Source organism: Cebus imitator, unplaced genomic scaffold (genome assembly GCF_001604975.1).
Source record: "Cebus imitator isolate Cc_AM_T3 unplaced genomic scaffold, Cebus_imitator-1.0 Scaffold13, whole genome shotgun sequence".
NCBI lineage: Eukaryota > Metazoa > Chordata > Mammalia > Primates > Cebidae > Cebus > Cebus imitator.
The window spans coordinates 4,006,075-4,018,339 of NW_016107328.1; the positions used below are offsets into that span (position 1 = coordinate 4,006,075).

Here is a 12,265-nt window from a genome sequence, read left to right on the forward strand (position 1 = left end):
AGAGATGGAAGGCAAGCTGGCGTTTATAGCACTCCCCCAATGCGCCAGGTACCGTATTGGCCACTATACATTTATTTTGTCATTTTATGGCCACATTATAAAGTACACATTTTTATCTCTGTATTATAGATCATAAAACTGAGGTTTGGAGATATTCAGCAATTTGCCCAGGGTTAAACAGTTACTAATTAGTGAAGCCAAGACGCAGGTTCGGTCTGTGAGATGCCATAAACTGTTCTTTTCTTTAAGCAAGAACCTGAGCACGAGCTCATGAAAGATTTTCATCTGTGCAGCCCGAGACCCATTTGCTGTGCAGTCCAGCAGTTGTTGAACTAATGTGGGAGGCAGAGGTATTCTGTGACTTTGAGAAAATCTTAAACCTCACTAGCTCTAGGCATTTCTATCTGTAAAATGGGTTTAGAATACTCTCTCTCCCTATGCCACAAGACCTTTAGAAGTGAATAAAGAAACTCTCTGTCCCAAACCCTCACTTCTCAGATAAGGACACTGAAGCCCTCTCTAAGTTGCTCAGTCAGTGATGACTGAAACTAGACTAGAACCCCCATCTATAAGCCTCTGCTTCTAAATGCTAACATTTATTTTATAAGTTAAATACATACCTCTCATGTGTATGTAAAATGAATGCATGTTAAAAAGTTTTATCCAACTCATTCAGTAATGAGCAAATCAGTACTGTGCTAAGACCAATTCAAAGGAGATTTTTGTAGAACAGAAAGATACATAGGTAACTAGAAATGTTGAAAAAAATTTGCTAAAATATACAAAATAGATTAACATTCAAAAGGCCACAACATGTAACATTTAGAGTTATCTTTTCTGCATGGCAGGAAACAGTTGCATCTTGACTGGACAAAACTCATTGGCATTGCTATCAGTTTTATATAAGTTAACTTTTATCCCTACAGAGTTGTAAACAGATTTAATAGAAAGACAGTCAAAGGTGCAGATACCTATAGAATCAATGATTCCTTGAGGGATCTTGGTCATCCCCTGAAAGAACTCCAAATAATCTCTTTGCCAATTTCTGAATTTTCCTTATACAAAAAAAAAAAGGTGAAAATGTCAATACCTTTCCACCATTGGCATTGATTCTGCTCACGGGTCTGTGGGACAGTGAAGTAGCTCTCCTCCCCCCGTCTCATTCTGGGGTCCAGGCTGGAGGGGGCAGTAGTTCCTTGGGGCATGCTATTCTCCCTAGTGGAGGTCAGGACTTCCAGAGAAACAGCATGAGCATGTGATGCCTCTGAATGCCTGTGCTTGGAGGCGGCACATTTTCACTTCTGTCCGTATTGCACTGGTCAGAGCAAGTTATGGGAACCAGCCCACATCAGTGGGAAGCATAATCCTCCCATGGATGCAGGGGAGTGCATATTTGCTGAAGAGTCATCATTCTTCTGACGTTCAGACCACATCAGGTTGTGCCAAGAGATGCAAAAACAAACAAACAAAGCAAAAAAGAACCTACCACACATCTGGACACAGACACTGTGTAAACACAGAGTAACAACTTTTACATACAGATATCCTGTTGGGATCATTTACCCCTTTGCTAAAAGTGAAAGAAAATATGGCTGGCCATCCAAAAGTTACTTTTGGAAATGAACTCACGTTGATGCTTGGCGTTCTGACATAATCCACCAATAGAATGAGGGTTTTCATTGCGATATTTGACTCTTACGTGGTGTGTTTAATGCGTGCTGGCTAAAAGTTGGTGGTGGAACATGTTTCTTAAACAGGGCAGATCTAGCCCTTTGGTTTTCCAGAACCATGTTTTGAGAGAATGGAAAACAATGGAATACTCATCCAGAGCATTTATTTACTCAAAGAACTTGAGGAAATACTTTAGGTTAAGAGATGACAGCTGTAGTTTTTACATGCAAACAATAGATGATATGTGATATTTTAATGGATTGTTTTTTCTTCTGCCACAAATAATTTATGGTGAAAGCACTTTATGGTAAACAACCAAAGAAGAAAAATGAGGATTTCCAGTTTAGGTTGAAAACCACCTGGGGTATCACCCATAAAGTCTGAGATCAGGATGAGAAGCCCAAAATAATAGCACAGGATCATGCCCTAGAACAGGGGTCTAGGTGAAGGGGAGCAGTCCGTCTGAGGGAGCACTGACTCCTCAGAATTGGAGCCTAAGAGCATCTTCCTCTTTCTCTTAATTCTGTTTGTTCTTCCTCTTCCTCTTTTTCATTATCATGGCAATCATACTTGCCGCTGCCATTTATGAATTCCTCCCTCTTGTGGTAGATTCTGTGCATAGCACTTTACAGAAGCGTGGTGACTTTAAGTTCCTGCAGACAGGAGGCTTGTACACTACGGCTGGAACTTGCATTCATAAAACCTGTTTGGGGTGGTCTCAGAAAACTTAACAATTAAAACCTGTTTAAAAGGAGCCTTATCTCAATATCAAAGAGACTTACCTGTTCTTCCTCTCAGAAAGAAAAGGTATTTTTTTCATTGTTTTTTTCCTGATCAATTTGGAGCATCAAAAGTCGAGACAATTCTAAATAATGCAGTGTCCTACGTGGATTAAATTATCTCATCTTTCAATAATCTTCTGAGAAAGTCATTATTATGCAGATAATATATAATAAAAAGATAATCATCATAATAGAAAATGAAGTTCAGAGAGATTAATAATTGGTCAGGCAGCAATGAGAATATAGCCCAAGGAACTAGCTGGGATACAGCAATAACCTCAGCAGACTGAGACACAGACAGAGATAGAGATAGATAGAGATAGAGATAGAGATAGAGAAAGAGATAGAGATAGAGACCCTCAGTGCTTTGTGTCTCTCCAGTTAGCTTTGAAACTCACCATGAGCACAAGAGGTAGATGTTATTTAGTTCCTTCATCCATTTCCAGAGAAGAAAACCAAGTACAAGAGAACGGCTGTCGCTTACCCAAGCCCACTTAGAAAGTGCTGAGGCTGGAATGGAAACCTAGGTCTTCAAACACCAAAAGTTTTTGGAATCACAGGCCTCCTATGAAACACCTGAATTTTATTAGGTTTTCGATATTCACATTACTTAGGAAGAATTTTATCTCAGCATGAAGCACTTTCCGGTAATGAAGACACTATCTTCTGGGCTTCGGAGAAATATCTGAGTTTGAATCTCTGTTCAGACATTGTTCTCTGACTCTGGGAAATCCACACACATTCTTTTGTTTTTTTTGAGTTGTAGTCTTGCTTTGTCACCCAGGCTGGAGTGCAATGTCACCCAGGCTGGAGTGCAATGGTGCAATCTCGGCTCACTGCAACCTCTGCCTCCCAGGTTCAAGCAGTTCTCCTGTCTCAGCCTCCCGAGTAGCTGAGATTACAGACACATGCCACCACGCCTGGCTAATTTTTTGTATTTTAGTAGAGATGGGGTTTCATCATGTTGCCCAGGCTGGTCTCAAACTCCTGAGCTCAGGCAATCCACCCGCATTGGCCTCCCAAAGTGCTAGGATTATAGGCGTGAGCCATTGTGCCTAGCCACACACATTCTTGAATGTATGTTTGTGTAACACCAACTTCAGTGGGCAATTATGACAATGAAATGAGGTAAAGAAGATGCTTAGCACTGGGTCTAGCCATAGAACACACACTCAGCAACTGACGAGTATACTGATTATTCAGCAATGTGATTTCTTGGGAGGCAATGAGCCCCACATGATGGAGATACTCAGGCAGAAACCAAACAGCTTGGCTAAGATTGAACTGGATTAACACTTTATAGACTAGATTCATGAGCCCTCAGTGAAATGTGAAGTCACTGTAGTGTGATCATGTGATAGGCTGAATTATGGCTCCCCAAAATTCATACACTGAAGCCCTAATACCCAGGACCTCAGAATGTGACCATATTTGTAGATAGGGCCTTTACAGAGGTAACCGAGTTGCAATGAGGCTATTAGGGTAGAACTAATCCCATCTGACTGGTGTCCTTATAAGAAGACATCTGGACACACGAGGTGACACTAGGGGGCTTGCACATGGAGGAAACACCATGTCAAGATGCAGCATGAAGTTGGCCATCTGCAAGCCAAGGAGAGAAGCCTCAGGGGAACCAACCCTACCCGTGCCTTAATCTCAGACTTCCAGCCTCTAGAACCCTGAGAAAGCAATGTTCTATTGTTTCAGCCACCCGGTCTGTGGTATTTTGTTACGGCAGTGCTATCAAATGAATACAGCTTGCAGTCAGCATTTTATACCATATGGAATGGAAAATATCATTTCAGTTAGTGATATGTGTATTCTATCATGTGGACTGGGTTGTGACATAAAAAAATGTGGGTCACTGTCACAGAAGGTAGAGCAACATTGGGCTTCATACCCAAAAGCTCTCTTTTCATCTGGATGTAATAGCAACCATGAATATGGTACCATTCATATTATATCAGTGTATATGAATTGAATACCTTTTCACGCTAAAGTTTGACAGATGTTAACTCCCTTCATCCTGACACATCTTTGCAAGGTGATTATTATTATTCATACTTTTCAGGTGAGACTAAGACTGGTTATTAAAGCTGTGCAGGGTCAAACACTTAGCATTTTTCAGGGACAGGATTCCTACCCAGGGTGGGTGGTCTCAAAAGCCTGAACTCTCCCTATTCAACATCTCCCTGTCCTGCGTGGACAGCATCATCTCCTGGCCAGTGGCTTAGCACACAAACATCAGCTGAGATGGAGAGTAAGAAGGTCTTGGCTTTAATAGGATCTGCGCCTGCGCCTCAGGACACAATGAGCCCTTTATGACTGCAGGAGAAACAGAGTGCTTCTCCAGTTGGCATGGTGCTTTTCTTCTTGTACCCAAGGCACACTGAGCATCCTGGTGTCTGTGGGGTGGGGTAATGAAGCTTAAGGTCTGCTGTCTAGAGAGTCAGTCAAGCCCTAAGAGAGGGAGTTAAAAAAAACGGCCCGGTCCTTTTTGTCTGAAGGCACTAAGAATAGTGTCTATGGCTGCTGCCTTCAGCCCCCTTGGGCAAGTGGACTCTGGGTCAGACGCTCTTAAACGCAGACACATGGGCTCGTTAGTGAGAAAATGGCAGTGGATAATTGGGATATGTAAATGACATGGGTGAACTGGGTGTTTTAACAATCAGGACCCCAAGAGAAGAAGTGTCATTTGGTGGAGAGAAAGGAACAGACTGCCCAGGGAGCCAATTACTGGAGCCAGAAGAGGATGCTCAGCTTAGCAGGGAGCCCACAGTCAGGATGGTGAGAGGCTTCGACGTTGTGGGGAGGTTGTTGCTGCCTCTAAAATGCAAAGTGACCCATGGCCCAGCCCTGCATTTTTTAGGTACCAATTTTTGGCAATATCCTTTTCTAAATACCTCTTGCAGCCAGCCCCTCCTCTCCAAGATCTGCCTCAACATCTCTCAGCTGGGCTCTGCCTTGTAATTGCTCTGATTGATTTTTCTCACTTCCCACCTCTCCTTCACAGAGTTGTCAGAAAGCCCTTTGTGGAACCACCTGGGAGTAGGTCAGTTTATGCTTAAAGTAACTCATGACCCCCAAGTTTATAAGCCTGGTATATGTATGAAAGCCTTCCCCATGTGGCCTCTGTTCCATCCACGCTTGCCTCCACCCATCACAACCACTTTTCCTGAAACTCCACTCTCTGTCTTGCCTCCAAGCCTTTGCCTACGCTGAACCTGCCACCTGGAACAGCATTCTCAAGAAATAATACACTGTAGTGGTTAAATGTATAGGCTCTGGAGTTAGATCACCTGAGCTTGAATCCTGGGGCTGTCATTTCTTAGTAATGTAACGTTGGGTGCAGTACTTAACCAAAGTATAATTTTCATCATGCTTAATATAAAGAGCAATAGCCATAATGCCTATTTCATAACTGTGTTGTGAGGATTAAATGAGATAATCTATATATAGCACTCAGCCCAGTACCAAGTGTACAGTAAGCACTCAATAAATGTTATTATAGTATAATAAGCCTCTATCACGAGTCAGGTCATTGACAGCAATGACCACAGAAAGATGAGTAAATTGTTTTGCATTTTATTAGCTCATCTTTGCAACTAAATGTAGAATTATCTTTTCCTTCTGTTTCTCATAGATGGAGAGCAACACCTAAAACAGGCAATCAGTGAATGCTCACTGGAAGGATGAATGAATGAATTCATTAAGTAGATAAATTGAATATTTTACCCAACATAATTATTTAAAAGAAAAAAAGACAAAAGTGGCATTAAGAAACATGCAAAATTAATTTAAAGGTTAATGTAAAAATTGCAAATGCGAGGCAGAAAAAGAAATACTTTTGCAACTGAGAACAATCTAAGCCCCTTAATCACTGCCATCTGGAGTGAAGGTGAGCACCATGATGCTGTGTCAGATGCCCTCCAGTAATGTAGTCAATGCGCACAGTACCTCACAGGCTGCAAAGCCCTGCAGCCCTACCTCAACGTGGATCCTGGGAGGAATGATACTCAGACCAAGTCTGAGGCAGGGAGGGTAAGAAACATTGTCCCATTGTATAGCTGAGGAAACAGGCGAGATATGAGTCCAGCAACTTGCTTGAGATCACTAAGCTCGAAGTCGAAGAGCCAGGATGATCTAAATGCTGAATGCTATTCTGCCTGCCTCTGCTGAGCGACACCTGCAGGAGTGTTCCTTAGCTTCTTCTCCTTCGTTCCTGGGAAGCCTTCTCACCTGTAAGGAACCAAGAGTTCCTCTGTCTGAGTGTACAGTGATATGAAGTCTAGGAAAGGGGAAGACAAAAGGAAGACCTGGAGGAAGGGAAGAGGGCAGTAAATTTAACAATTTGCTGAGACTGGGTTTCCAAGAATAAAAAATATATCCAGGGTAGGAATGGGATCCATTGTTCCCAAACATATTTCCTTTTGGCCCAGGTTGTTTCTAGACCCAGAATTGGGGCTTGTCCTGTCTCCTCCAAACAAGCAAAAGGTGCTCTTCTTGGCTATAAAGACCTGTCTCACTGGCTCCGCCCAGAGGTAGATTTAGAGCCAGGTCCAGATTAAGCATTTTGGGGACAAATTATTTCAACAGAAGTAGTTTCATGTGGAATTATTTGACGGCGAATAAGGCATTCCTAAGTGCATGGATGGTGTTGTTGGCAGAAGCATCGAGGGTTGGAGAGGCAATTCTGTACCCAGGATACGAGTCTATTCCAAGAATGGCACATGTCTGCCACTGCACATGATTAGAAGGTCTAATGTAATCAACTTGCCACGAGGTGGCTGACTGGTCCCCTAGGGAAGGTGCCCCACTGGGGGCTGAGCATCTGCATTGCTTGAAGGTCAGACATGCTGCAGTCCTGTTAGCAGCAGTCATGATCAGAATATTCACAGAGGGTATTTCTGGGTAACATGATGATTACTGTTGCCTTCTGGCTGATTTGCATTTCATAATTTCCTAACAACTACTTTGCATTTCTTGTTTAACAAATAATAAAAGTGAATTAAAAATTGGCCTAAAGCAATTATTTAATGTGTTTGGGGAACAGAGTGAGAGGGGCGAGCAGGACCACCATTTGCATATGCCTGTGAACCTGAGACTCTGTCCTACTCATTCAATGACAGCCATAATAACCACCACTGGAATATCACCTCATCACTAGATGCTTACAACCCTGGAAGGTAGTATTTGTAGAGGCAGAAATGTAGGCTCAGAGAAAGCCCTTTTGTCTCTCTTTACTTACTCATTCCCAGGAAGTGCCTCACCTGCAAAGGAGAGAGGGTTTACCTGGACGTCTCACCTGGATGTTGAGATGAAGACCAGCTAAAGAGAAATGCAAAAATGAAAGCTAAGGCATGGAGGAGGGGAAGCAGGTGGCTGGGTTTTCAATGTTACACTTCTAGCTGGGGCTCAAAGCCAGAAGGGGAATGCCTCATTGTTGTCCTCACTGATACGGTGTCACTAATTCTTTGCTTTGGTGCCATGTTCAGCTAGAACCTGAGGCTTTCAGGGACTTTAGCACTCTGAGAAGTTTCCTTCCAATGGGATATAGGATGTTTGATTTCCTTTCACTGAAACCTGTGCTGCGGAGTGCTGTGATTATACCGTTGCTCAAATGATACTCAGTGCCCACCCTGCTTTTCATGATGTTTCCAAAGCCCCTATTAGAAATCTAAACACTGCTTGCTATTGGATTATAAAACCATCGAAGCAACTCCATTTCCTAGACTCAACTACCTGGCAGTAGTTTCCCTATCATTGAGTTTAATTGGCTCAGTTATGAATTTGTTATTGACTTAACCTCATCTTTAATGGGAGGCATGAAAAAAGCCCTTGCGCCTTATCTTAAATTGTAATGTTTGACTCTCTTCATGTACCTGAAGATCCCAACTGTCATTCTGGGAATCTGAACTTTTGATTAATTGCACAATAATAAATTCTCAAGTCTTCTTTCCACATTCCTTGACTCATATTCTTTTTTTTTAATGTTTATCTAGTGAAACTTTTTATTTTAAATACTGTCAAAATGTTTTTATCATGTTTCCTAAGTTGCAAGGAGCATAAAGGAGCAGGAAGACTTTCACAAAGGTGAAATGAAACAAAACAAAAATATCACCCACAAACATACATCGAATGTTTGTGTGCCAGGCATTGTGCTGGGAGCTTTACACTCTTCATTCACTTATTCATCATTTATTCATGCTGTAAACACAGATTGAGAGCCTGTGATATGATAGACATGCTTCCAGGATTCGAAACGAGGATGCTTAGTCCCTGCTCTTGTTTAGAAAGATAACAGTCAACAAGTAAACAGAACGTACATGCAATCATTTTTGGCAGTGATAAATGTAATGAAGGAACAAAACAGGAAGAGACAGAGGGAGAAGAGCAACTTTGGAAAAGGTGCTCATAGGTAAAGGGGGAGACTGTTTCCTGGTTAGCTGGGATGGGTCTAGGACAGGAAGAATACATGTGGGTTTGGTGTGTTGTGCACAGCAGGGCTAACATGTGGACTAGAGAAGGCTTTGCGGTGCCCATCTCCCACATGGAGATATTCTAATCCAAGCAACTCCCTTTTCCTTGGGCTTTTTCTCCTTTTCAGAGCCTGCCCCGACTGGTTACTTACTCCAACTCACTGCCGAGTGTTAATCTAATCATAAACGTATGGGGGTCCTACTGTGCAGCTACCACATTTCCATGTGCAATTTCATACAATCCTCACAAAACCCATCAATCAATGAGCAGCCTTTTTCTCTGGGGTTCTAGTCATGACTCTTCCTGTTTAAGTTCCCATACTAGAGTCTGTTTCTGGACAAACAATTCTGCTGCACTGAGAGTTTATTTTTGTACCGATCCCAGTGTTTTAATGATTTCAGTCTTATAGTTTAACTTCCTCTGAAACTCCTCCCTTCTCGATTTGGGGACCCTTTTGGAGGTTTTCCCCTTTTATAGTCATTCTATAGCGTGGTGGTTCTCTGACCCCTCCCCTGCCCCAGCCCATGCGTTCCTACTCCCTTCCCTTCTCCTTCTCCCCTTCCCCCCTTCCCTGTCTCTTATGCTCTCCTTGGCCAACTTCTCCAGGCAAATACAGAGCTGGTGTTCTTGCAGGCCTCTGATTTCTCTTTTCTTATACACCAGGGATAGATTCTTGGCCTTGTTCACAGCCTCTCCCCTCCACCCCAGCTGACAGACATGAAGTGAGAGAGTAGGAAGGAAAGGAGCACCAGGTGCCATGGGGCAGCAGGAATGGTGGCTTCTCCGATGGCGGTGGTCACGGAGGAAGGGCAGGATGCTCCTGTCCTTACTCAGTGGCTTCCAAGGTCTAGCCTTTGCCTAACCGTGGCCTCACTTTACCCTGCTCTCATTAAACTCAAGACACCCCTCCTCTCTGCACCTGCTGTTCCATTGTTTGGAGGGCTCTCTGGACATATACATAGTTGCTCCCAGTTTGTCAGTGGGATCTCACCTCGAAGTGTCATCTCCAAGATGAGGCCTTCCGCGACCAGCCAGTTTAGAGAGGCTCCCCCAGTCACTATGGCCAGCACTCTTTCTTATCACATAGTATTTTCAAATATTGGACATTCTGCAGTTAAAATTTCTTTTCATTGTCTTCCACCAACTAGGACGCGGGTCTCACAAGTGCAGAGACTTCATATCTTCAGGATAGAGATCACTGCCCTTCGCCAGGGAAGTTCATGAGGGGGTTAGAGATTGGTTGAATGACTTGAAATTTGGAGGAGAGAAGGAATGACTGGCCTGGGTGCAAGTCGGGAGCAAAGCAGGAACCGAGGATTCTGACTGCATTTCTTCAGCCTTCTGCCCACCTAGGCTGGTGGATGTGCTATTCAAGGACTGGGCGAGCGAGGGCCGCGGCATCCACCTTGAATAACGAACCAGAGGGAAGAGGGTCCCAAGCTTCGCTACCACAGAGCGGGTGCGTTCGCGGTGCGCCAGGCATGTCCAACCCAACAACTTGGATTTTACCTCTGAAGCCCAGAAGCAGGGGAAGCGGGTTAGGGAAATTCATAAAGCTGCAACCACAGAGCCAATATTTGGAAGGAGACCACCCCCTAGTCCTTCCTCCCCTACTCTTCTTTCCCCCACTGCCCCCCGCCACGCCCCATCCCGGGGAAGCCCCAACGCCCACTGGAGCTCCAGGAGCCGGGCTCTGCGGCCGCCTAGCACACTGCCTGGCTGCAACGGGGGCGGTGGCAGCCCAAGCGATCCCGGGTCCCCCAGATAATCAGGGGTGTGGGTCGGCGGGAAGGGGCGGGGCGCCGCCGCCCAGGCCTCCTGCCGCGATAGGGCGGGACAATGGGGCCCCACCCCGACGAAGTAGGGAGGGAGGGAGGGAGGCGGCGTGCGCTGGGCCCGCGGCGCGCTCGCTGCTGCTGCTACTGCTGCTGCGAGGCTGAGGCTGGAGCGGGCGGGGAGGGGCGCGGGTGGGAGGGCGGAGGAGGGAGGAGGCGGCGGCGGCGGCGCGTGTGGCGGGCGGGCGGGCGGGCGGGAGGGCGGCTGGCACCGGGCTTGTAAATAAACTGCGATGCTGTCTCGGGCTTGCCGGCCTGGGTGCCGCCGCCGCCGCCGCCGCCCCGGAGCGCCGGTGCCAGGCTCTCGCCGCCGCGCGCCCTAGCGCCTGCGAGCCAGTCTCGCGCGCCCTCCTAGCCTTCCCGCAGCCCTCGGCCCGTGACCCTCGGGGTCCCGCGGCTGACCCGCGCGGGATGTGATCCCTTGACCCCCTGCCCGGCCTCCCCTGCCCCCCAGGGGGCCCGCCTTTGCCTGCTTTTGGGGGGGTGGGTGGGGAGGGGCGCGCGGATCATGGCATTGGAGTTCCCGGGCTTGCAGCCGCCGCCGCCGCCTCGTTCACGCACCCCAAGCGCCCCTTCTTCCCAGAGCAGCAGCGGAGAAGGCGAAGCGGCCGGCGGGGGCGAGGCAGATGGGGCTCAAGGCGCGCCGGGCGGCGGGGGCGGCTGGCGGCGGCGGCGACGGGGGCGGCGGAGGCGGCGGGGCCGCTAACCCAGCCGGGGGGGACGCGGCGGCGGCCGGCGACGAGGAGCGGAAAGTGGGGCTGGCGCCCGGCGACGTGGAGCAAGTCACCTTGGCGCTTGGGGCCGGAACTGACAAAGACGGGACCCTCTTACTGGAGGGCGGCGGCCGCGAAGAGGGGCAGCGGAGGACCCCGCAGGGCATCGGGCTCCTGGCCAAGACCCCGCTGAGCCGCCCAGTCAAGAGGAACAACGCCAAGTACCGGCGCATCCAAACTTTGATCTACGACGCCCTGGAGAGACCGCGGGGCTGGGCGCTGCTCTACCACGCGCTGGTGTGAGTACCCAGCCGCTCGGGGCGCCCTCGGCGGCGGCGCGCGTGGGGGTTTGGGGTCGGGGTAAGAGCTGAGAAGTCTCTGGGGCTTTAAGACCCACAGATGCCTTCTTGCGGAATGGGAGAGCAGCCCGTCCTCAGCGCGCGTTCCCCTGGTGTGTGTGTGTGTGTGTGAGTGAGTGTGTGTGAGCCGCTCCCCAGGTGTTCCACACCCGGGCTTAAAAAATGAAGCGTGGTTCCCCTGCTGATTTGGGCGGATGTGTGCGCGCGGGTGCGCATTTATGACATCTCCTCCGGGTGTTGCTTTGGAAGCTTGAAAGAATTATGTGGGTTTTTCCAATTAACGTGAGGGTTGAAGAGGATAAAGCAGGTCTTCACATAAGCGCTGTGTTTCTGTTTCGGGTGGATCCCTTCTGTTGGGATCGCCACTGAGTTTAGTTGGGGATGGGGGGGTGCGCACCGCTCATAACAGGGGTCGGGGTGGGGGG

General features: G+C 47.3%; 1 protein-coding gene across 1 annotated transcript in view; it reads left to right on the plus strand.

Annotated features, from left to right (window-relative positions):
- The first annotated feature begins 10,815 nt into the window (after nucleotides 1-10,815).
- Nucleotides 10,816-12,265, plus strand: part of KCNQ3 (potassium voltage-gated channel subfamily Q member 3) — a 342,569-nt gene continuing 341,119 nt past the window's right edge. The window contains exon 1 of the mRNA XM_017500329.2: nucleotides 10,816-11,780. Within this exon, the coding sequence (XP_017355818.1) occupies nucleotides 11,395-11,780 (386 nt within the window). The 5' untranslated portion in view covers nucleotides 10,816-11,394. The remainder of the gene's footprint in view (nucleotides 11,781-12,265) is intronic.